This window comes from Platalea leucorodia, assembly GCF_965183815.1.
Source record: "Platalea leucorodia genome assembly, chromosome: 5".
NCBI lineage: Eukaryota > Metazoa > Chordata > Aves > Pelecaniformes > Threskiornithidae > Platalea > Platalea leucorodia.
The window spans coordinates 88,817,113-88,840,111 of NC_138827.1; the positions used below are offsets into that span (position 1 = coordinate 88,817,113).

At 47.8% G+C, this 22,999-nt stretch overlaps 1 protein-coding gene across 2 annotated transcripts in view; it reads left to right on the forward strand.

Moving 5' to 3' along the window:
* Positions 1-22,361, forward strand: part of GLI2 (GLI family zinc finger 2) — a gene marked incomplete at both ends in the record, with an annotated part of 141,868 nt that extends 119,507 nt beyond the window's left edge. For both annotated transcript variants that reach the window (XM_082312418.1, XM_082312419.1), the window contains 6 exons: positions 2,948-3,079; positions 6,714-6,863; positions 10,560-10,724; positions 15,211-15,492; positions 18,615-18,951; positions 20,005-22,361. In XM_082312418.1, the coding sequence (XP_082168544.1) occupies positions 2,948-3,079; positions 6,714-6,863; positions 10,560-10,724; positions 15,211-15,492; positions 18,615-18,951; positions 20,005-22,361 (3,423 nt within the window). The remainder of the gene's footprint in view (positions 1-2,947; positions 3,080-6,713; positions 6,864-10,559; positions 10,725-15,210; positions 15,493-18,614; positions 18,952-20,004) is intronic.
* Between the last annotated feature and the right edge of the window lie 638 nt (positions 22,362-22,999).

The window sequence follows — 22,999 nt, forward strand, 5'->3', positions numbered from 1 at the left end:
GAAGGGCCCAAAGGCCTTTGCTTTCTTTCTGGAGCTCTGTGATTGCAAACTGTTTAATGGCTGACAGTATCCATCTGACCGTCCTTTATCACAACTGTAAACTATCAGGAGTGCTCTGGGCACTTCATTTTCATGAAATATTAGGCTGTGTTATTGTCAAGCGAATGGAAGAGTTGATGACAAATTTCTCCTTCTGCCCTGGTTCAGGAGCAGGTCTCAGCATGATGCATGGGGACAGCAACGTGTGCAGTCATCAGGGGGCTGGTAAAATTGATGAAGATAGCATATCAGGGAAAGATAAACATGCTGTAGTCAGCACGATTAGGGCAAAGAGGCATCTCTCTGGAGCTTTGACTTTAGGAGTGCATCTACACGCTGCTGCAAAAGCACATGCCCTGAAAAACCAATCTGGCCACCACCCAGGCTAATAGGGCCACATGTTTATTTCTTGAAGCAAATGAAAAAAGATCTGAAAGCCATCATCTCCTTTCTCAATCATCTGTAGCAGAGGAGCTGTGGGACAGACAGCTGCTTGCTTGCTGGCTGTCATCCTCCGTTCTCTGCTCCAATTTGAAGAGGTGTGCACCCAACAGCAGGGAATGCTTGGGCAGCATTAGCCCAGCTCATCCACTGACCCTTATGTGAAATATGCACTTCAAGAAGGGGGAGAATTGTTTAAAGTGGTGCAAGGAGGCTTGACTACAATAGCAAGGTGAAATTAAGAGAAGGAAAATGCACACTGGATGTCTAGTAGATCCTAATGAGGAGACCTGTGAAGTAATACCCCAGGGGAAATGTAGGCTTCACTTCTTGCAGCACTGGGAAATTACTGGAAAGTACCTTGTAAAAGACAGCCCATTCTTGGCAAGGAGAACAGGTTAAAAGACTGAACATAGTGGGTGTCTCCTCTTCAGTTGTTCTAAGTGACAGCAACTTGTTAAATTTGGGGATTCCTGTTCTGCAGGAGACTGTGCTGAAAAGTTGAGTTACAGTCAGTTAATTATTGACTGATACACTTTTTGCAGACTATGAGTCTTAGCCATCCCAAAAAAAGCATGCATGTGTGTGTTTTGTTTTGGAAATGCTGTACTGGAAAAGCCTCATGTGAGTTGTGGTTTGGGTGTTTAAAATCCTTGGCCAGACAGTATCTCCCATGATGGCTTGCACTACAAAAATGCAATCCAGACAAGATTTGTGGGACACAGTAGAGCGCCAGGCATGAGGGACCTGAGTTACTGTGCTCTTATGATACCACAATAGCTCCAGTACAGATTCAGATTAACATTGAGTTAGCCAGAAATTAAACAAGTCAATCCTCTTCAAGAAATTAAAATGGTTTCAGTTCCATTTTTCCAACAGAAAGTATAAAAATTATGGCAAAATAAGATTTTTAGTAGAAAATATCACTTTTCCAGAGACCACACTTTGCATGGAGAGAAACGTTTCAACAAAAATAATGTTCACAGCTCAACCAAATAGGAATTGCAGGAAAAAGAAGCCGCTGTTTGAACTTTCTTAGACTATTGCTTTGGGCTGTGATATAGTTTGAATCTCCAGAAGTCTTTCTGTAAACTACTACAGTTTCCTGTCCCAAGAGCCACCTTACAATATTTTTTTTTTCAAATTAAGAGCTAATTAAAACAAATCTCTTCCTCTCCATGTCTAAACCTTTGAATTGAAAAGTCACAGCTGGCATGTATGTCATGAGCTAATTAATGAAAATTGTTGAACTTCTGTACAGTACATCTCACTTTCCAAGCCGTATAATGCCGTTAAGTCATTAATCATTGCAGCCCCTCAGTAGGCATCGGATAGGTGTTGGTATGGAAGGAGATGGCAGACAGAAAGGTCCATTTGGGCAGGTCAGAGGCAGTTTGAGATGGGTCTGGCTGTGTCTACACACTTATGGGGCCAACTGGAGCATCAGGTCATGAAGAACAGTGTCTGACGTGGTCAGTCACCCCAGACGCTCCTGTCTAAAGCTGCCCTGATGCTCTGTGCTGGGCAGTAATAGTAATTAGGAGGAAAGGGAATGAAGGGGGTCAAAACCTGCAGGGTTTTGTATTGCTGAATTCCCAAGCCAATAGTGGCTGCTGATTGCCTTGTCTGTAGTACAAGTGTCTGACACACACAGAGGCAACAGTTGTCCTTACCTCTGGATTGTACTAATTATGTTGTATGTTACACTATTGTGTAGTTGTCAATGCTTTAATCCTCATAGCAGCCATAAAAAAATCTTCTGTGCTTCATTTAGCACTGAGGAGCTGGCTAGACAAAGAAGTTAAGGAGAGAGCTCATAGCGTGCTCAGCATTAAACTAACTCATTTATGAGTCTAGAGCCCCTGGAGCTCTGCTCTGCAACCCACTCATCATGGGGTCTTGCTCAAGCTTCCCAAATTTGGTGATCTCAGAGGAGTGCTTTGGGAGCTCACCACTTTGTCCCTGTGGAGCACCCTGTGGCGTAAATCTTTGGGCAAGGGTTAGGCATAATTTTCTCATCTGTTGAAAGATGTAGAAAACAGGACGCCCCCTCCCCAACCCATGTCAGGTGAGTGTGATAACCATTAGGCTCTGGCTGCTCTGTGTTTCTTCATGCTAATATTTCCCCACTCCCCCCAAATCAAAAGTTTTACTCCAACAAAGGATGAAACCAAATGTCAAAAGCCAGCCTTTTCCTTTCTTCAGGCTTTCCTCCTACTGCCCACGACCTGGCTGGAGCCAGCCAGCACTGCAAACGTGGCTTCGGGGTGTTTCATGTCTTGTCATTAACTCTGATCCATTTCTACCAAAACTCTGTAACTCATTATTTCACAGTAATCAAGGATGTTATGTTGCCACAATGAGCACGGTTTTGTGATCAGTTGATACCTGCCCTGTAATCTATGAGTGACGGAGGAATTCAGATGAAAGAAGTTCGCTTTATACAATGCACCGTTGTGTGTTGCAGGAGCATCTGACAGACCTGAAAGAAGATCTAGATAAGGATGAATGTAAACAGGAGCCTGAGGTTATTTATGAGACGAACTGTCACTGGGAAGGGTGCACAAAGGAATATGACACTCAAGAGCAGCTCGTCCATGTGAGTAATGGTTGGGAGGAAACCCCAGCGATAAATTTGGGTTTCTGTGCACTTGTCCTCATTTTTTATCACTAGCTGCTGTACAGCCAGAGCTCACTCTGGGAGCTACTAAAGGTGCAAATCAGAGATACGGTGTGTAAACACTGCCAAAGCAGGTCGCTGATCCCTGAGGAGTTTAGCTGCAGGAAGCCTCTCATAGATTATTTGATGTTGCCCTCTTCTCAGCTGCTGAGGCTGCAGGTTCGGTCTCCCCTGTGCATGACCCAATGACAGAAGGCTCCGTGCAGGGGACGAAAATTAGAAAATGAGGAAGGGGACTGAGGCCTTCCCTCTTCCCTGGCTGTATTCACTGAGACCCCCACCCACCTACACCAGCTATGGGTCAGGGATCATCCATGTTGTCCTCAGTCCTTGTCCAGGCCATGAAAGCCTTTTATGCTGCTATAGCATGAGCTGTGGGGCCATATCACTTAGGGGCTGTTAATCTGCTCAGCTCATCCCTCCCACAAAAACAGAGCAGTTCCAGAGTCTGGAGACACGCTCCAGTGTCTCCATCAGGGCCTGAAATAGAGAAAGTGGGTTGATTTTTTTAAAAATTGGGAAATAGGGCTTCCATAATCACAGTGATGTCCCCAAACCAGTGTCAAAACTGCTCTCTGAAGGATCCCCAAACCAAGTCATTAATCAGATTTTCAGTTCTAATTAATTCCAAGAACCTTTTGTGTGCTTTGCTTCACCTGGGAATCCACCATTTGGTTTCCTTTGGCTTCTGGGGTCAACAAATCCCTCGAAGTCGGAGCAAGTCCCTGTGAAATCAGACGTGATCTGCATCTCAGCCCCATCCTGTCCCCAGCCTAGCACCCTCCCAGTCCTTATTTTGGGTCCGTGGTGTGAGCCCCGTTTGTTTGAAGCCAACCCAGAGCTGCTGGGGATTCACCAGCCCCAGCAACCCTGCTGCTTGCAGCAAAATGTTGGATTGAGCAAATTTTGTGACAGAAGCTACTATCTTCTCCTTTCCCTTCAGCCTTTTGTTTCTTGCCTCAGCCTGGCTCCAAGCCTGCCAGGGGCCACCCGTGTGCGATTCAGGTGCAGCCTTCTTTCTGAGAGCTCGTGTCTGCTGTTATCCTTTTTTATATATCTTCATTTTAGTCATGTTTAGATGCCACCAAGCAGACATCAGTCTCTGTTTCCCCAAGCTCTGCACACAAATATTATCTTAGCCCAGAGGGACCACACTCTAAATGGTAATTTTGGGCATGTGCTCTTCTTCCATCTGAGGCTAGCACGTGCCCGCCTCTGCCAGAAGCCACTGGTCCAGTGTGACAAGTCCTTGAGTATAGACAGATTTGGAAATGGTTTTCAGGGCCAAATGAGTGATAAGGTGCTTAATGGCTTGCACGTTGCATGCTATGGGGCATTGCTTTTCTGGGGTTAAACCACAGCAGCCCTGTCAGATGGGCTGGGCTCACATTTGTCCAGCAGTATTTGTGCATCTGCCTCTCAGACATAAGAAAAACTCTTTAACTCTGCCCAGAGCAAAGTGCAGGGCAGATCCAGGCAGCTCAGCACAATTTATTTCCAGAGAGAACCCAAAGAAAAATATTTGATGGAATGTCCAAGATTTTCCTAAATTTGGAAGGTTATAAAAACGGAGGCTTCTGTACTATGATTACTAGCAACATGGGGTTGTGGATTTGGGATGCCCAAAATACACATGCAAATGAAATACAGATGTCGCGGGCCAACTTCTGAGAAGGTGGCATCCCACCATGCATAGAAAAACTCTAGTTTGTGTGCAGAGCAAAGTACCTGGGCACACAGCGTCCGTTCTCCACACACAGTGGGTAATGAGCTTGTGGGAGAAGTGCGTGTCAACAGGGAGAAGCAGGAGTGAGGACATATTTTTGCAAGCACCACTGCTGCTCCCAGCCTCGAAGGTCACACTCACAATTTGAGAGAAGCCCAAGCAAAGCCTCCGGCCACGTTGGGGTTTGATGGGGGCTATGGAGCCATAGCTGAAGTGTGGTGAGTTGTGCAAATGCTCCTCCACCATGTGATGGGAAGCAGATGTTGCCCAGACAGTGAGTTAATAAGCCTGAAGGGGGACTACAGTCCCGCTCCCACAAACGTGTCTTCCTCTGGCCCAAGCAGGACCGAAAGTGTGAGCCAGTGCACTCCCTCACTCCTAGCACTGCCTTGGTTGCAAATCAGACTCCTACACAGACAGAGCCAAGAGATGTATCTTTTTAGTCTGGTCTGGAGCTGGTTTAGCGTGTCCATGGGTGTCCTAGGGGGTTCACCAGATTTCCACCATCTGAGGCTAAAATCTCACACTGATGTCGTGTTAGAAAACCAGAACCATAGGCAGCTGAGCTCCAAACCCATCCAAAACCTCTCCCAAACCCAGCATCCCCAGACCCTCCCGGCACACCACTTTGGCTGTCAGTGTTTACCTGTGGTGCCCAAGGGACCAGCTGAGCTCCACGCACCTCCTCTTGCCCCTGGGTAGACCTGATGCCCCAAGCAGCAGGTCGTCCCCAGGATTGGGCCGTGGCATACAAAACGCCAGGGCTGGATTCAACTGGGACTGTGAAGGCCAATGACTCTGTTTTAATGTGTTTTTGTGTCCTCATGCTGCCCTACCACCCTGAGAAAGTCTTGTCCCGAGCCACAACGTGTGTGCCTGGCCTCGGCTGGGGGGATGAAGGTGGGGGCTGGGAAAAAATCTCAGTGCAAAAAAACAAAACCCAAAGCCAAAGTGGTTTATTTTAGGATTTCCTGTCAGTGAATGTCTGCTGAAAACAAAGGAGTGAGGACAGGCATTATTTTTGGCAGTGAGACCCCATTCAGAGAGACAAGGCTGCCGCAGGAACAGTGCTGCCGACAGACTGGTCTCCATCTCTGTTTATTTTCGGCATGGCTTCATCTGCCCCGGGCTGGGAAAAAGCAACCCTCATCTTCCTCCCAGGATGGATGAAGGCACCATTCTGGGTCTGGCTTTTCAACACCCCATCGTAGGATTTTGTGGACCCAAGTAATTAGCAGTAATTGAGGCCACAGAGCTTTCCTTGGCGCATAGCTCGCAGATGCTGTCATTTCCTGCCAGACAGCAGGTGGATGTCTTAGGGCCGGCGTACGGGCTGGCACGCAAGCAGGCTTAGAATCATAGAATCATACAATCATTTAGGTTGGAAAAGACCTTTAAGATCATTGAGTCCAACCGAGGCTTGTCTCCTCCTCTCCCCCATCCTCCAGCAGCAACCCAGGAAAGGGTCCCAGCTGTGTAAATGCTGCACAAGAGGGTTCATCAGAGACAAAAATGACTCTGTCATCCTCCCCAACAGTGGCATCAGGGAGCTTGGGAGACACTGAGAGGGCTTCTCCCTCCCTGGCACGATGGGTCCTCATTGCTTTTGCAAACCTCCCATTTATAGCTGGTTTGGACCCAGCGTCTGGTGTGCTGGGTGCTGTGTGCCTTCTCCTGCAGGGCACACCACACTGCAGAGCTGACTCCCGTGTCCCTGGTGTTATCTGTGCACCTGGGAAGGGAACGGCTGGCTTTCGGACCACTGTGCATGCTTCGCTGGCATCAGCTCTTTCAGGAGTGACCTGCTTCTCCTTTCTCTCCTACCAGCACATCAACAACGATCACATCCATGGGGAGAAGAAGGAGTTTGTTTGCCGCTGGCAGGACTGCACACGGGAGCAGAAGCCCTTCAAGGCTCAGTACATGTTGGTGGTGCACATGCGAAGGCACACCGGAGAGAAGCCACACAAGTGTACGGTGAGCTGGCAGGGACACACGGTGCATCTCAGCTTGGCAAGTGGGACACTGGGCTTTCGTGGTCACACAAATGTGTGTGCAGACACAGGCGTAGCTTCAAGCAGGGCTCTCCCAGCCAGCACCCAGCTCAGGGCCAGTCCAGCTCTCTGTGTCCGGGTTATAGCTACTTGCAGGTTACACCCTAGGGACAGGGCAAGTGGTCAAGGTGTTAGTGGGCAAAACTGCATTTCCTTGGGGAAAATGGGTTCAGCTCTACCACAGAGTTCCAGAGCAACTCAGGACAAGTCACTTAAGGTGGAAAACCAACCAATTTAGTTGCTTGCATCCAAGAAGGCAATTCAATAATCCCACACTCAGGGGAACCAGCTAACCCTGGTTGTGTCTAACTCAGCATCACCCAGTACAGCTGCTGGGGCTGCAAGTTTCCCTCACCCACATACCCAAGTGTGCACACAAGCCTCCTCCCAGCCTGGGGAGCTGGGCCAACACCTCCTGCCTCTGCTCTCTTAATCCAGAGGTGAGGTCAACCCCTGGGTGCTTAAACCCCAAGAGGAGCTCAGTCCCCAGACTTTCTGCATCAAGCAGCACTGTGCCTAGTGTTAAACACTGCCTGAGGAAGAGCATGGGGTGCTATTTTGTATCTCAGCCCTGTGGGTACAGGCTGATCTAGCACATAGGAGAGCTGGGCTCACCTCTCCTCAACCTCGAGATATTAAAGCCCATATCTGCCCTCATACATGGAGTCTCCCACCGCACCGCTGCCTGATGTGGAGCAGCCAAGGATGCCTGATGAGGGGCACAAGAGAGAAGCGAGCTGTGGAGTTTAGTGGCTGTGGCCAACTGGTAGGAGCGGAGAGGTGTTCACCGTCTCTTTCCACATATGCTTCAGCTCTTTTTCCTTTTTCCCAAAGGTCCATCCCTGTCTTTTGATATCCTCTGCTCCCTGCCTTCTCCTCCTGCCAGTTTTTCATACCTCCTCCGCTGTCAGCATTACACCGTTCCTCTCCTCAGAGTCTCAGGGATGCGTCTCTCTCTCTGCTCAGCAGATGTTAGAGCCCTCCTCCCGTATCTTCCTCCTCTTCTGCTCCATTAGTCACTTCCAGCCCTACTCCCTCCCTGGCTCTGCCCCAGCTCCTGCTTACAAATATTGGGATGTGTATGATTTGCTTGCTGCATGACTCCTTTATCAATCTTCCAGCCCTGTGTTCATTTAATTTAGAGCATAAGCTCCCCAGGGCACAGGGCCATGTCCTTTGTTTTAATCTTCTAAAGCACTTTTCCCAGTTCTAGTGCTTTACCAATCTTCCTTAAAAGTATGAAGGAATATTGATTGTTGGTGTGCTACAAAGTGAGCAGTGAGGGAAAGTCTAGCCTGGCCCTTGCAGGTAGAGAGACTCAGAAGACAAAAAGAAGCAGGGACTGCATCCTCTTCAGTGCTGTAATGGAGCAGGAAAAAGCACCGCTGCACAATCCTGACTCTTTTGAGCCTCAGTTGTGTTGCACTGGAGCAATGGCAAAGCTGTGTGTGTTTAATTCTCAAGTCATCCTCTGCCTCCTGGAGAACTGCAGTCCCTCCATGTGCAATATGCTGCAGCAGCTCTCCCCAAACTGGACTACCAGCGGTTTCCAATTGCCTGGGATACATGGCAGCTCTGCAGATGGTGCCCTTCGGTGGCAGAGCATTCCTTGTCCAAGTCTGGCAGTGATTTTTCAAAGCGCCATTTGTTTCAGACAAGAAGTTTGTGGTGTACATAAAGCTACAGATGAGCCCAATTGCAGCCTGGGATTCGGTCAAGGATTATTTCAACAGACGACAGCCAGAACTCCCACTGACATAATCAAATCCACGCGTAAGAGTGGGAACAACTGCTTTGAACATGCACAGGCTGCTTTGCTGAGAAGCTCTTGTTTGAAAATGTGGCCTCAGTACTTTTGCTTTTAATAACTGCATTTTTGTGTCAGTATCCAGCAAAACCAGAATGGACATCAGTTGCTTCATGCTGAGTTGCCTTTGTTTTCCAGCAAGTGGAATGATGTGTTTCAATAACCGTAAGCGACTTGAGTTGTAAAGGACTGTTTGCAGAGGGCAAGAGAAGAAAAGAGTATACTGTGCTACCTCAAAGTTGCGGCATGTTCTATGGGCTAAATGGGCTAATGAAAGTTGTCTGAGGAAGGGGAACTAGATCCATCCCACCCCAACAAAGCTGTGGAAGGAATCAGCTCTTGCAGGATGCTCCTACTGTCCTTGAAGAGATCTGGATATCTCAAGAGAGCAGAGCAAGTTTGCCTTATGTTCACCACCCCTATGCTAGACCTTAAAGGGAAGCTTAAGTAACCCTACTTCTTTTTCAGCACCACAAAGTTATATGGGATCAGCCTGTGCCTATGTGCTTCATGGGTTTCATGGCTGCATGTTTGCCTCACTCCTTAGCAGTGCAGGCAAGTCCTATGCCCGTGGAGCACAAGGAGACAGATACCGTTGCTATTACATGCCTTTGGCCTTTGCCAAAAAGGGCCAGATCTCTGGACACGTAGGACCACTCAGCTGCCCACAGCAAAATCAGACACTGAGCTGTGGCATCTGTCCTGCTATGACACCAGTTTCTTCACTGGCCAAGACTCAAACATAGCAATGTGAAGTCCTGTCACTGAACTTGCAGACATGTTTAAGGGATCTGACTAAAATACAATACCTTGTGGTTTGCATACATTACAACAGGAGGGGCTGCTTGTTGAAAAGTAAAGTGTGTTTTAAGGTGCTTGCATAGGAAGTGCAGCATGGGCTTTTTAACGCTCCCAGCTGAACAGCGAGTGCAGCATTTGGCTAGAATCCGGAAGGGAGCCTTGCAGTTCTTAAAACCTCTTCCAGTGTAAGTTCCCACTTGTTTTGCCAAAGAGCATTTAAGACAGCCTCCTTGGTTTGAGGTGAAATCCTCCCATGCTGCAGACAGGGCAGGTGCAGGAAGAAGCCTCCAGCCCAGCCAGAGTGGAGGGTGGCAGGACTTACATCTCCTGAAGCCTCACCATGTCTCCCAAGCTGCTCCTTCTCGTTGTGTGGGCAGCTGGTTTCCTTCCAGAAGGAAGGTTCCTGGCCTGTTTTGTCATCCAAAAATCCATCTGTCTTCAAGACTGAGAGTCTTGTTTTTTAAACTGGTAATGTCAGACGGCCTGACCACAGCATCCTCTGACAGTAGACCCAAGCTGTAATTTGGGAAACTTCAAAGCTTGCTAGATTTCTGCTTGTGTGTTAGAGAATGGTCTGGCCTTTCCAGCACTCGTGCTAGTGAAGTTGCAAGGCTGGTCAAACTGTTGAGAAGCCGTCAGTTCTCTGGGTGGGAAGGAGAGGGCCTCCATTTCTGAGTGTGTTCGCTGCAGAGGGATGGCAGGAGGGGCTAAGAGAGCCCTGGGAGGAGTGGAGGGGTGTTCGACCCTGCTGGAAAAAAGAGTCTCTTGTTGAATTGTCAGGTGGGTACTCAACAAGGAGCAGCACCTTAAATATGACTCACTGCTGAAACTCTCAGCCTGCCTAGAGAAGCGAATTCTCCCAACAAAGTGGATGTTGTTCCCTAAAACACAAGCCCTTTAAACAGAAGAAAAAAAAGAAAGAATGAGAAACAGATGAGAAGGGTTTAGGCAGGGGCAAAATCAGATTTTTCTGGTTAATTAATCACTCTTCTCGTGTGTTTTTTATTTTAGTTTGAGGGTTGCTCTAAAGCCTATTCCCGCCTGGAGAACTTAAAGACACACCTGAGGTCCCACACTGGAGAAAAACCCTATGTCTGTGAACACGAAGGCTGCAATAAAGCCTTTTCCAATGCCTCGGACAGAGCCAAGCACCAGAACAGGACACATTCCAATGAGGTAAGCCTGGGCTCACCGCAGCTCAACCGAGGGCTTTTTTTTTAATTTTGCTGACAATAAAAATACACTTTACACACTGGATTCATGTAAAAAGAAACCTACTGTAATGAGAGGTTTTTCTTATTTTTTAATGGGATTTATTTTGCTGGAGAGCCAGACCACATTAGCTTTATATTTATGAAAGCCATGTTTGAAATCATAAACAGATGTTAAAGTATGCAAACTTTTTAATCGGCTTTGGAAATTAAAACAAGGATTTTCCAAATTTATAATTTTTAATAGCACAAATAGGATTGTACAGTTGTGCGTGTAGTGGTTAACATTACTGTGGAGCAGACTTGCAGTAGTACAACAGCTACCCTGGATCCTGACACTCTGGAAATAGTACTCCCTCCATCGTTTGATGTACAATGATAGAGCACAATGCAATGCTTTGTTAACCTTGGCTAATTAAGAACCACTATTAGTAGTTGGGGAGCAGAGGAAATTGCCTTTATTGTAACGCATGTGATGGTCTGTTGCAATCAACCACGGCCGACGATTGAAATTTATATTACCACTAATTAGCTGACAGGGGAAGAAAAAAACAACACTCCGAAGTTCTAATAGTGTTTGCAGCCATGAAGAATTCAGTCAGTAGCCTAATTTGCAACAGTTAAATATAGGCTATTGGAGAATGGAACACAATTGCCATGGATGGCAGCTTTTTAAAGACATGCTATGTCTACAAAGGGCTTGTTGGGAGTATTTCTATCTCTGGCATAATATCAGTCAGTAATAACCAAAGCTCTGTAGGTTTCAGAGAATCTGTTGGAGTCAGAATAAGGACTTAAAGTCTAGGATGCCCTTCCATGCTGTGTGATGCTGAGATTGACCCAATGAATGACCTGGATCCCAGTGTTATTTGAATTGGTTTGGGTATGAACCCAAATGTCAGGATTGTCCTTCAGTGAGCCACTTCCCCAGCAGGACACAGGTTAAAATTAACCCATATCCTCACTGGCACTGAGTAGTTTGGGCTTGGTTTAAGGCTACACTGACCTTGAGACCAGGAGGGACCAACAAGACATGCAACCTCTCGTCTGCTCGGCAACCTGCATTCCCAGGAACTGGGGTTTGACTAAAACATCATTTGCTTTCTGTTAAAGCGTCTTTCCCCTGAAAGGTAGGTAGTCATGATTTAGTCTCACATTTCACATATTAGAAATTGCTTGTTTTCCAGCCCTGGATGCTTTCTCTGCCTTCCTCCAGTGCTGGATCCAATGTCCCTTTCATTGTTGCTATTTCCACCTCATAACACTACTGTGTTAAGTCACTCTCCATCTTTTCTCATAAGCTAAATAAGTCAATCAGGCCACTGAATATTCCCATTACTGCAGCATTTTTTCCTGTCCTTAAATCAATTTTGCATCTCTCTTCCATCCCTAATGATTCTCTCGCGGATGGATCAAAGCTGCTGGTACAACCTTCAGTGCTGGATACAAACTCACTCTGCCCAGTTTGTGCACACTGAAGCAGTATGTGAGCTACTTTTTGCACGTAGATCACTTGAGCTCGAATCCCTAGAGCTTTTCCAGGATCCTTCCTAGGCAGGCCAGAGTTTCCCTTCTGTTGGGCCAGCTGGCGTCCCATGTTCCTACATGTGGAATTTTGGCTTTGGCTGTATTATTAAATGTCATTTCCTTGATGGGTTCAGTTTCCCAAGTGATCCAGATCAGGAGCTGCACTGGATCTGAGATGGCTTCTGACTTCATCTGAGTAGAGCTTGGACACACTTGAAGGTCTTCTCCTTTGAGTTCCCATTGTGCAAGAAGGTGAGGCTGTAGGGCAGGAGCATCAAACTTTTTGTCTATGGTAGACCCTGACCTAATATGCTGACACTTGGCACAGGCTGCATCCAACAACACAAATTAAAGACTCAGATAACAGATGGGGATTTTACCCTCTGCTGTTGCTTCCCCTGGAGGATGCCCAAGCCTTCTCAGGTGCAGAAACAGCATAGCCACTAGTGGAGGATTTGTACCAGACCAGCTGAGCCTTATCACGGGAAGCATATGGCACTGTATGATCTCACATTTTGCGATCATGCTCACTCCTGAACTGCTGTTCAGCCCTCCTTGATGCAACACAGGCATGCCCCAAGACTTGTGGGGGATCTTTAGGCTGCATATAATCTCTGGGCCATATATTTGACACCCTCTTTTTGAGGAACATATAGCATGATCCTTTCAAACAGATAACATCCCTCATGGCAAAGCTCATTGCACTGGGCAGCACACCCAGGTGAGGGTCCTGCAAGCAGCTGTGGCCATGACCAGTGGGTTAGCAAACTGCTGCCTTGGCCTTGAGACCTTGGCTTACAAAACCACATGGATGCAAAGCAGGAGTTTGTGGCTGTGAATATTTCCCATTACCCATTGGTAACTCTCTTGTGGTTCCTAGCTACCTACTAAATATTTTCCTCTGTTTGCAGTGTTTACTTGGGATACACCACAGTTTCACAGTTAGTCATCCATGTCTTCTCTAAGGGGGGAAGTTCCAGGTTCCCTGTATTGGTCTCCGTCATTGTGTGACAGGACGTAGGTGTCTGGTCCAAACATGCCAAAGTTCAGGGCTGGGGATATATTACCACACTGGCTTTTGTTTGATTGTTGAAATGTCACATGCACTATTTCATTTTAAACTTTCAGTGAGTATTTGAATCCCTTCAGGGGATACCTTCAAAGTTAATCCTGGGAAAAGGGCTTTCACCCTGTGACCACTATCCAGTGCATACACAGAAGAGTGGCACGAGTTCACGGCCAGCCAAAGTCTTGGAGTGACATTTTCTCCAATTCAAGCTAAACAAGGGTAAAATGCAGAAATTCAGTTCTGCTGAGTGCCTGGGGAGTTCTCCAGTTCTCCCACCCTAAGGAGTATCATGCTGTATGTGTATGGGAGTAGAAGGGAGGCATCTGAGATATTGAAATTGTTGACTTCACTAGGACATACGCTGCATTAGATGTCAGAATCTGGATAACCCAGGGGATATATGAAGACAGGCCAACAAAACAGAAGTTGTGCTCAGTTCAGTTGCAGGAGGTATGGCCTGATGAAGAGGATGGTTGTACCCCATTAGGTGGAGTGTCTGCTGTCCAAGCAACAGTGATCACGTTACCCTAATTACTGGTGTGTGAAAAATCAGAACTATTGGGCCTAAAGGTTCTTTATAAAAATTCCTTGAACTGTTTTATGTTGGTTTTTTTAGCACGTGTGGTGGGTGTTCTGTTCTTTAGGATAGGTTTTAATAGCAGCAATAATATTTCTATAATGCCTCATCCAAAAGGTTGCATGAGATTTATAAACAAACTATTTTACTTTTTGTGCTTTGGTTTACCCAGCTTTAAAATATATTAAATATTTACCTCAGTGGGGTGTTACGAGGATTTAGTTTGTTCAAGTGATGTGCCAAGATCAGTCAGGAAGCATGCTTTTGAATAAAAACAGACTTTCAGCGTTTTTCATGTGATGATGCTAGCTTTCCGCAAAGAATATATACTCCTTTGTATTTTTTCACTTAAGCTTCTGGATGAAATTACAAATGAGATTAAAAAAAAAAGAATAGGAATGGTCATTTTGGGTAGCCTTCAAACAACAATCATCTGGGGTTTTTTTGTGGATCTATCCTAGTGTGTTGGCAGAAAAATACTTAGAGTAGCTGTGAGGCTGAAAGCGGAACTTGTGATGAATTCAGAGCTTCCAGCGCAGCAGCACCAGCGCAAACAAACAACTGCAGCGCTAATACACTTTGGAATTGGAAACTCAATAAAAAAAAATTTAAAAGAAGAAAAGTATCTGTTTGCTGACTTCTGGTTTCAGAAGCATGGCTTCAGCCTTGTTTTCCTATGGCAATCAATGATTCATGAATTTGAGACTAGAGTGCTATCATCTGAAAAAAACATTGCATGCCTGTGGTTTGTTTTGCACAATAACAGATTTCAAGGTGACAGGTGCTGGAGTGGTATGATAGATTGGGTAGGGTGAATCCAGTCTGGCTTGGTTTCGCTGGAATTCGATCAGCCAGAAGGTCTCAGACATTTTCTCGGTGTAGACCCCACCTTAGCAGAGAGAATGTGTTATGGCCAGTCCCCGACATCACCTCCCTCCCATCCATAATCAGGAAACATTCCTGTGGCCACCCGAGCAAATACATACAGGGGAAAGTAATATTAGGAAAGTATTTAATGAATTCTTAGCTGTCTTTTAATCCAGAAACTGAAAACAAGGAGTTTAGCCAATATCAAATGACTGGCCAGGTCTGTGTGGATCAGCAGCAGCCCATATATCACATCTTAGAGATCTCAGTCTTACAGAATCCTATGGAGCAGATGCTCCACATTTTGCTGCTGCCAGCCACTATGCTCATTGTATTTTCTTGGCCCATACACTGTACCTGGAATATTTGGGCTTGTTCTAAATATAACCCAAGATTTTCTTGTATTGACAGAAACCTTACGTCTGTAAAATCCCTGGCTGCACGAAGCGGTACACAGACCCTAGTTCCCTCAGGAAACACGTCAAGACTGTGCACGGGCCTGATGCCCATGTCACAAAGAAGCAGCGCAATGATGTTCACCCAAGGCCACCTCCACTCAAGGAAAATGGGGACAATGAGGCAAGCGCCAAGCAGAGCAGCAAGGTTTCAGAGGAGAGCCCCGAGGCCAACAGCACCACAAGGAGCATGGAAGATTGCTTACAAGTCAAAACGATAAAAACGGAAAATTCTGTGGTAAGAGCAGTTGCTCTTGGCAGAAATGATGCGGCCCCTTATTTCTCTGATGCAATGGGGGCGTGAAGCACTTGCATGCCATTTACCTCTCCGGGCAGTTGCCCTTCACCTGCCAACACCCTAGAGTTCAAGTCCAGAGATGAAACTGCAGGTCAGGGCACAGTCCAGTATATTTTGCACCTTCCTATGCAGCATCACAAATTCCTGCCCTCGTAGTCATGGGGGCCACGTGATGCCCAGTGTTGAGCTTGGCCTCCCTGTGCTGTGAAAGTGGGTAAAACTCAGAGTGTTGTGGTCAAATGAGCTTTACCTACCTCACCAATTTAAATTGAGCAATGACCATAGGGCGTAGATTGATGAACGCTTCTTGAAGCAGAAGTCCTGGCTTAAGCAGTCCCTTTTCGCCTCCTCCTTGCACCCTTCACTGTTTTTCTTTCCAGGCTGCTGCTGCACAGCAGTTTTGCTGGCACAACTCTGTTGTGGTCTGTCTGATGAAGCCAGTGGGGATAAAAGTAGCTGTTTTATTTTTGTTGGGTATCTTAAAGCAAGTTCAATTCCTTGGTCCTGTCCACCATACACAGAAGCACAAAATCTCTAAGCTTGGCAGGGACCTCTCAAGATCAAGCAAGGTTGACTAGAGCAGATTGTTCAGGAGTACACAAGTTCAACACACAACTCCTAGCGCCCACAGAAAATTGTAGTGGGATGATGGGGCAGGGGAGTGAAACCAGGAATAAACATGGGAGCACTGCTGTGGCCCACAGAGTATGGGCCTGCAGTCAACTGTGATCATGCTTTACAGCCCCATGAGTGGCCACCAGCTGAAGCAAAGACCATTTATCAGCCTTCTGGCCATTACAGGAGCTCCACAGTAGGCAGTAGTGTGGTTAATGGTGCTAACAATGTGTGTACAGTGATGGGTCCAAACACATTCAAGCCTCTTCCACCCCATGCAGGTTGCCCACCTGCTCCTCAGCACACCACTGTTGGTGGAAGAGATGGAGCATTGCAACACATGGGTCACTTTTGCCTTTTGATGTTTCTCTTCACCTTCGTACCCAAAGTTCTGGTCTGCTGCACCAGCTCAGAGTAGGGCAGGATATGGGTTCAATACATCAGAAAAGTCCTTCACCTGCAAAGGAGAGTGTTCACATAGTCCCCAGACTTCTCACTGTAGCTGGAAGGACTTTGAGCTCCAAAATATATATTTTCTTGATTTGAATCCAGGCTAAAATATTGTTATTCCTATGAAACAACATGCCCTGGAGCTACAAAGATTTTCTAAAAAAGGTTAAGGGATGTGTTGTTGGACAAATTACTAATGAGCAGCATGTTTCAGTTAGGAAGGAATTGAGTATTTTCACATCCAAAGTGTCTCTAATTGACTAAAGGAACAATTTTACTGTGATGAGGCTCTGTATTGGGTTACAAAAAATGAGTGTGAGAACCACTGGACAGAATGACCTCTCTCCAATACTCTTCCTCTGGGTGTTTTGTTTTGGTTTTTTCTATGAAAACATGGACACAATCACAGCTCCCCACCCCGTTTCTCCCAAAGGTGTGGGGTTGTTTTCCTAGGGCTCTGCGCTCCCAGGGTTGCAGCCAAGCCATGTCACTGACGGCAGGGCCATGGGACAGATGTTCTTCTCCGTTCTCCCTGCCCAGTGCTGCGTACTCCACTTGTGCGCATCTAACGGGCGGCATCTGACCTGGCGGGCCCATGTCCAGCTCCTGTTTCCTGGTTAAGGTCAGGGTGGTGGGAGGGGTGAGATGCTTCACTGGTTCCCATCACTTCAAGGCCCCTTGTTTTGACCCATCTTTGGGTCTCATCCCAAACCCATGGAGATGGGTGGGAAGTCTCTCCTAGGGTTTTTTATCTGGGCCCCCAAAGAAGGAAGGCAGAGAAGACGTGGTATGGGAGAGAGGGAGATGCTGGCAATTTGTGTTGTATTCTGCACTCCCCTCTTCCTCCTTTTACTAACATGGTCCTTTCTGTTAATGCTGTCTTTGTCCTAACAACCTGTTCTTTATTCCCACTTACCCTTCCTTACTCTACATTCCTAAGGACAGTCGGTACTAAGGTGAGCAAAGAAATCCTTTGTATTAAAATAGCTGTATAAAGCATGGTCTCCTGCAGACGTCCTGTCTCCAGCTAACCCCCACAGGGTGGAGGCAGAGGCATGCAGAGCGATGGGGAGGGACAGGGGATATTTGCTTCATGCAGAAAGGGGGAGGACACAGTGCCCGAGGATTCCCTTTGCCACCCTTCTCCTGGCATCACAGTTTGCCATTAAATCCTGGGATTGCAGTCTCTGTCATCCCGATTGAAGGGCAATGAGGCCATCAAAGCCAGCCAGCCCTGCCCACGAGGGCTGCTACAGAGCAAAGTAAAACACTGCATCACCCCGCACTCCCACCTTGGCCTGGGGCAAAGTATGTTGCCGTTTCAGCACTCCCATTTTCTGACAGTTTCTGGAGCATGGGCCTCAAGCAGAGGACCCAGGCATCCTGTCTGGTAGCAACAACAGCTACCTCAGAGCAAGTTCAGACCATTTAGTGTCTGCTGCAAATAAACTACTCAATGTGAAATGCAATTCCTAATGTAAATAAAATAAATATTTACGGTGCTTATCTGCAACCGGGAGTTTGCAAACAGTGAACCAGGTTTTTATCTGGCTGGGAAGTTTGTCAGCTAACCTAATTATATGTTAGGCTATTTTAAAGACAGAAATACGTTGTGTCTGAAATACTTAGGCCTTGATCCTATCTAAGATAAGCCAGCGCTTGCTGCAATATACCTTGCACAACCAGGTAATGCACTGCTTTTCTTCGAGAAGCATCTGTCCTTAATCTTTTGGAGGAGCTGCATTTGGTTTCTCTCTATTCTCCAGTTGAACCTACCATAGTTTTTCCAGCTGTGAGGTGCTGCTCTGCCCTACCCCCTTAGGGAAGGTGCCCCTGCCCTCTGGTAGAGCTGAGATCCTGCAGCAGGGAAGGGTAACAAGAGAGGGGAGAGCCTGGGATAGGGCCAAATCTGTGGAGCCCAGTGGGGATGTTGGGCTCCTGGTTTCTTTCCATCCATGTTTCCACCTGCCCAACTCCTCCTCTTTGCCTTCCCCAAGATGTGTCAGTCCAGTCCTGGTGGCCAGTCGTCGTGCAGCAGTGAGCCGTCACCCCTTGGCAGCACCAACAACAATGACAGTGGAGTAGAAATGAACATGCACAGCGGGGGAAGTCTGGGAGATCTGACGGCGTTGGATGACAGTGCTCCTGTTGTGGACTCAACGGTCTCATCTGGTAATTCAACAGTCAGCCTGCAGCTAAGGAAACACATGACGACGATGCAACGACTTGAACAGCTCAAGAAAGAGAAACTCAAGACAGTTAAGGATTCCTGCTCATGGGTGAGCCCAGCTCCACAAGGCAGAAACACCAAGCTGCCTCCCATCTCAGGAAATGGTAAGTCCTGGGCCATGTCCTGTAAGAATCCTCCAGAGTTTGACTCTGGTTTCGTAACCAAGAGTCTGTCCTGGAGGAGGATCATTTCTTATTGCCTCTGAGTCAGCCCTTGCTGGATAGAGAAATTATGTAAAATGGAGAGCTTGGGTGTAAAGACAGCTGTCTGGTGACGTGCAACAGAAGCCCGGATGCTCAGTGCCACAGAGCTAGAAAGGAGGCAGAGATGTTTGTGTCCTTGTTCCTGGGCTTGTCTAGGACCCAGCCACAGCTGTCCTCACTGTTCCAGTCTTATTCCACAAGACTGCTTGGGTTTGTTCCAGCAGTAACAATTCCCCAAGGGCTGATGTGCCTCCAGGGAGATTGCTGGAGCACAGCAGTCATCCAGACAAGCCCTTTGTCCTTGATCTTGCTCTGACAGGCCTTTTGTCACTTCGAGAGCTCTTGGCTATTGCCTACAGCTTCATATGCTAGCTTCCTGCTGGCTGAAGATTCCTGATAAAGGCATCTTTATGATCCCTTCAGTGCTCCTCTAACTTTGCTAAGACGTCCCAGGGCATGGGGCCTGGGTTATACTAAACCTCAGGGCTTAGTATATCGGAGCTTCTTGGCTTACTCCGGGAAGAGCCTTTGAGTGTCAACTTTTGGGCTCTCAGCCTCCCATGCCTGACTGCTGGGCATCTGTCCCAGTGAGCAGCTGTGGTTGTAGCTACGTGCTATCCCTGTGGCACTGTTCACACCAGTCCTACTTTTTTCCTACTAAGAGAAGCCCATGTGGAGGCACCTCCTCAGCAGCTGAGCATCAGTGGGGTACACATTACAAAGACTCTACTGCAGGGACTTCTTGTCTTCTCTCCCCAGCCTTCTTGCTCTTTGTGCATGAACACAGAGCTGGAGATGAAGCTTTGAATTCACCGGCAGCAAATGAAATTCACCATCATTCCCGTAAAATAATTGAGGGTGGCTTTGTGTGTCTGTATTCTGGCACCAAAAACACTATCAAGTGGAATTTCTCAGCTAACTAAACCTTTTCCTTCCCTGCAACCTTTCTCTCAGGCTCTATTCTAGAAAACAGTGGTGGTTCTTCTGCTACGCTGCCTAATCCCAGAATAATGGAGCTGTCTGTCAATGAGGTTACGATGCTGAACCAGCTCAACGAGCGCCGTGATAGTACAACAAGCACCATCAGCTCCGCCTACACGGTCAGCCGCAGATCATCAGGGATCTCCCCATACTTCTCCAGCCGTCGTTCCAGTGAGGCTTCGCAGCTCGGGCACCGTCCCAATAACACGAGCTCTGCCGACTCCTACGATCCGATTTCAACAGATGCCTCCCGTCGGTCAAGTGAGGCGAGCCAGTGCAGCGGGATGCCAGGTCTGCTGAACCTCACACCAGCTCAGCACTACAGGCTGAAAGCCAAGTATGCTGCTGCCACAGGGGGCCCTCCTCCAACCCCCCTGCCAAACATGGAGAGGATGACCCTGAAGAACAGGATCTCACTTATGGATGGACCAGACCCCACCTTGCCTTCCATCCGCCTCCCGCCAGGCCCCAGGCGTTGCAGCGATGGTAACACTTATGGCTACCCGTCAGCTACAGCATTTCCCCATGAGGTGCCGGGCAACTGCACGAGGCGGGCGAGCGACCCAGTGAGGAGACCTGCTGGAGACCCCCAGGCCCTCCCACGAGTTCACCGCTTCAACAGCACCAACAGCATGAACCCCTTCCATCCTCCGCACCCCACGGACAGGAGGAATTTCGGCCTCCAGAGCTACGGTCGCTCAGACGGGAGCCTCCCCCGGCACACCTACTCACCCCGGCCGCTGAGCATCAGTGAAAACATCGCCATGGAAGCCATATCTGGGGAGGCAGAGGCGCCCGTTGGAGATGATGACATTATGCTGCCAGATGATGTGGTGCAGTACATCAAATCCCAAAGCAATGGGGCAGCAGCAGAGAGCACTTCCATGGGGTACAGCAACGAGATGCAGAGCTTCCAAGGAAGTGGGAAGCTGCAGCCTCCAACCTTGCCCAGCCAGCGCAGGATGGCAGTGGCCGAGGGAAGCATGAGCCACTTGGGACCCATGATGGCAGAGTGTCCCATGAGCTTTGATGCTTCCTCAGACATGAATAAAAATAACATGCCTGTCCAGTGGAACGAAGTCAGCTCGGGTACAGTTGATATCATGTCCAATCAGGCAAAGCAACAGTTTTCACAAGGGAACTTAGCGGTGGTCCAGCAGAAGCAGAACTTTGGTCAGTACCAGAACTACAACCAGCAGCAGCTGCAGCTGCCAGAGAACAGTATGAACGTAACACAGCAGAGCTTTATGCAAAGAAATGTGGGCATGGATGGGCAAAGGCTAAACTGTATGCAGCTGCGGCAGCAGCCCATGAGCCTAGGCCCCGGTATGAACCCCGATCTGGGTTTGCTTGCAGGGTATAACCAACCTCATCAGATGCTGAGCCCCAGTGCAATCAGTGGCAACCCAAATCAGATCTCTCCTTCTTGTAGCAGCATGGCAGCAAAGTCCGGACCCCACCTTCACCCTCAGCAAATGGACATGGCAACCGACCCTTCTTTAATGGTCGGCAGCAACAGTGAGCGCACGATGCTGGGCCAGGTCATGCATGAACCAAGTCATCAGAACTACTCATCTCAGCCAACCCACCTGAACTTCCCTATGGCTCAGGAGGCCTTTCATCAGCCCATCATGACCTCCAACCAGCCTAGCTTTGAGCCTCAGCAGAGCATGCTGGGATCAGCCACGCAGGCGTATCCACCCGGCATAGTCCAGCCTCGTCCTCCACCCGAGCCGAGCCCAGCGAACAGACCCCGGGGCCTCCGCACTGTCCAGCAGCTGGGCTACATGAGAACTCCCCACCCTACAAACACCATCAGCCCAGGCCAGGAGGCAGCAGAGGCTGCGCATAAAAGAACCAGCGACATGTTGCCGGCACCGGCCCAGCAGTGTGCGGACGGCACGAGGGAGAACAATTTGATGTACTATTATGGTCAAATCCACATGTATGAACAGAACAGCAGCTTTGATAATCACGCGGACTGCCGGGTCAGGGAGCAGCAGTGCGCACTGAACAGCAAGCCGGCCGCTCTGCCTTCCCCAGGCGCAAACCAGGTGTCCAGCACGGTGGACTCACAAGGTCTTGAGCCGCCCCAGATAGATTTTGATGCCATCATGGACGATGGGGACCAATCAAGCCTGATGTCGGGAACCCTGAGCCCCAGCATCCTGCAGAACCTCTCCCAGAACTCCTCTCGCCTGACGACTCCACGAAACTCTCTGACACTGCCCACCATACCCGCGGGAATAAGCAATATGGCAATAGGTGATATGAGCTCCATGCTAACCACGCTGGCAGAAGAGAGTAAATTTCTAAACATGATGTCATAACAGTAAAGCACAAGGTCTTAGCGCTATCCAAGGGGCTGTGCGTGAAGCAGTTTTATGAATGTGCTTTTCAAAAATAATCTGTTTCAATAGAGTAGATTTCTTTTTTATAAGTATTAAATACATTAAAGGGATTCAAAATGAAAATTTTAAAAAGTTTCTGTACAGAATTATGTAAACTATATCCAGGCAGTTTAGCACCGCAAGGGTGCACTTCTAGTGTTATTTTTTGGCTTGGTTTCCCAGAGCACTGAACAATATCGCCACCAAGCTAGGAGACTGCATGAGCATGGTTAGAGATGAAACCCTCCCTCCCTGGCAGCCCTGTAAATATCACTCTCCATCATTTTCCATTAGTTACATTCACAAAAAATTCCATTTTCAACCCACCCCAGAAAGAAACGGGAGGATGCGGTTTTGATCAGAATAAAAGCCATACTATGTATTCTGCTCTGACGAGAGTAGGGTTTAGTTTCGTCTCCAAACAAGCCTTCTGCCAGCAGTATTGTTTTATACCGTAAATACCTTTGTACCTTGCAAAAAGCACTGAGTCCAAACGGCTTCTCAGCAAAGTGCCTTACCATGCTTTCGTGTTAAGTAGCCAAGGCCTCTCTCCTTTTAAAAATCAAATATTGCCAGAA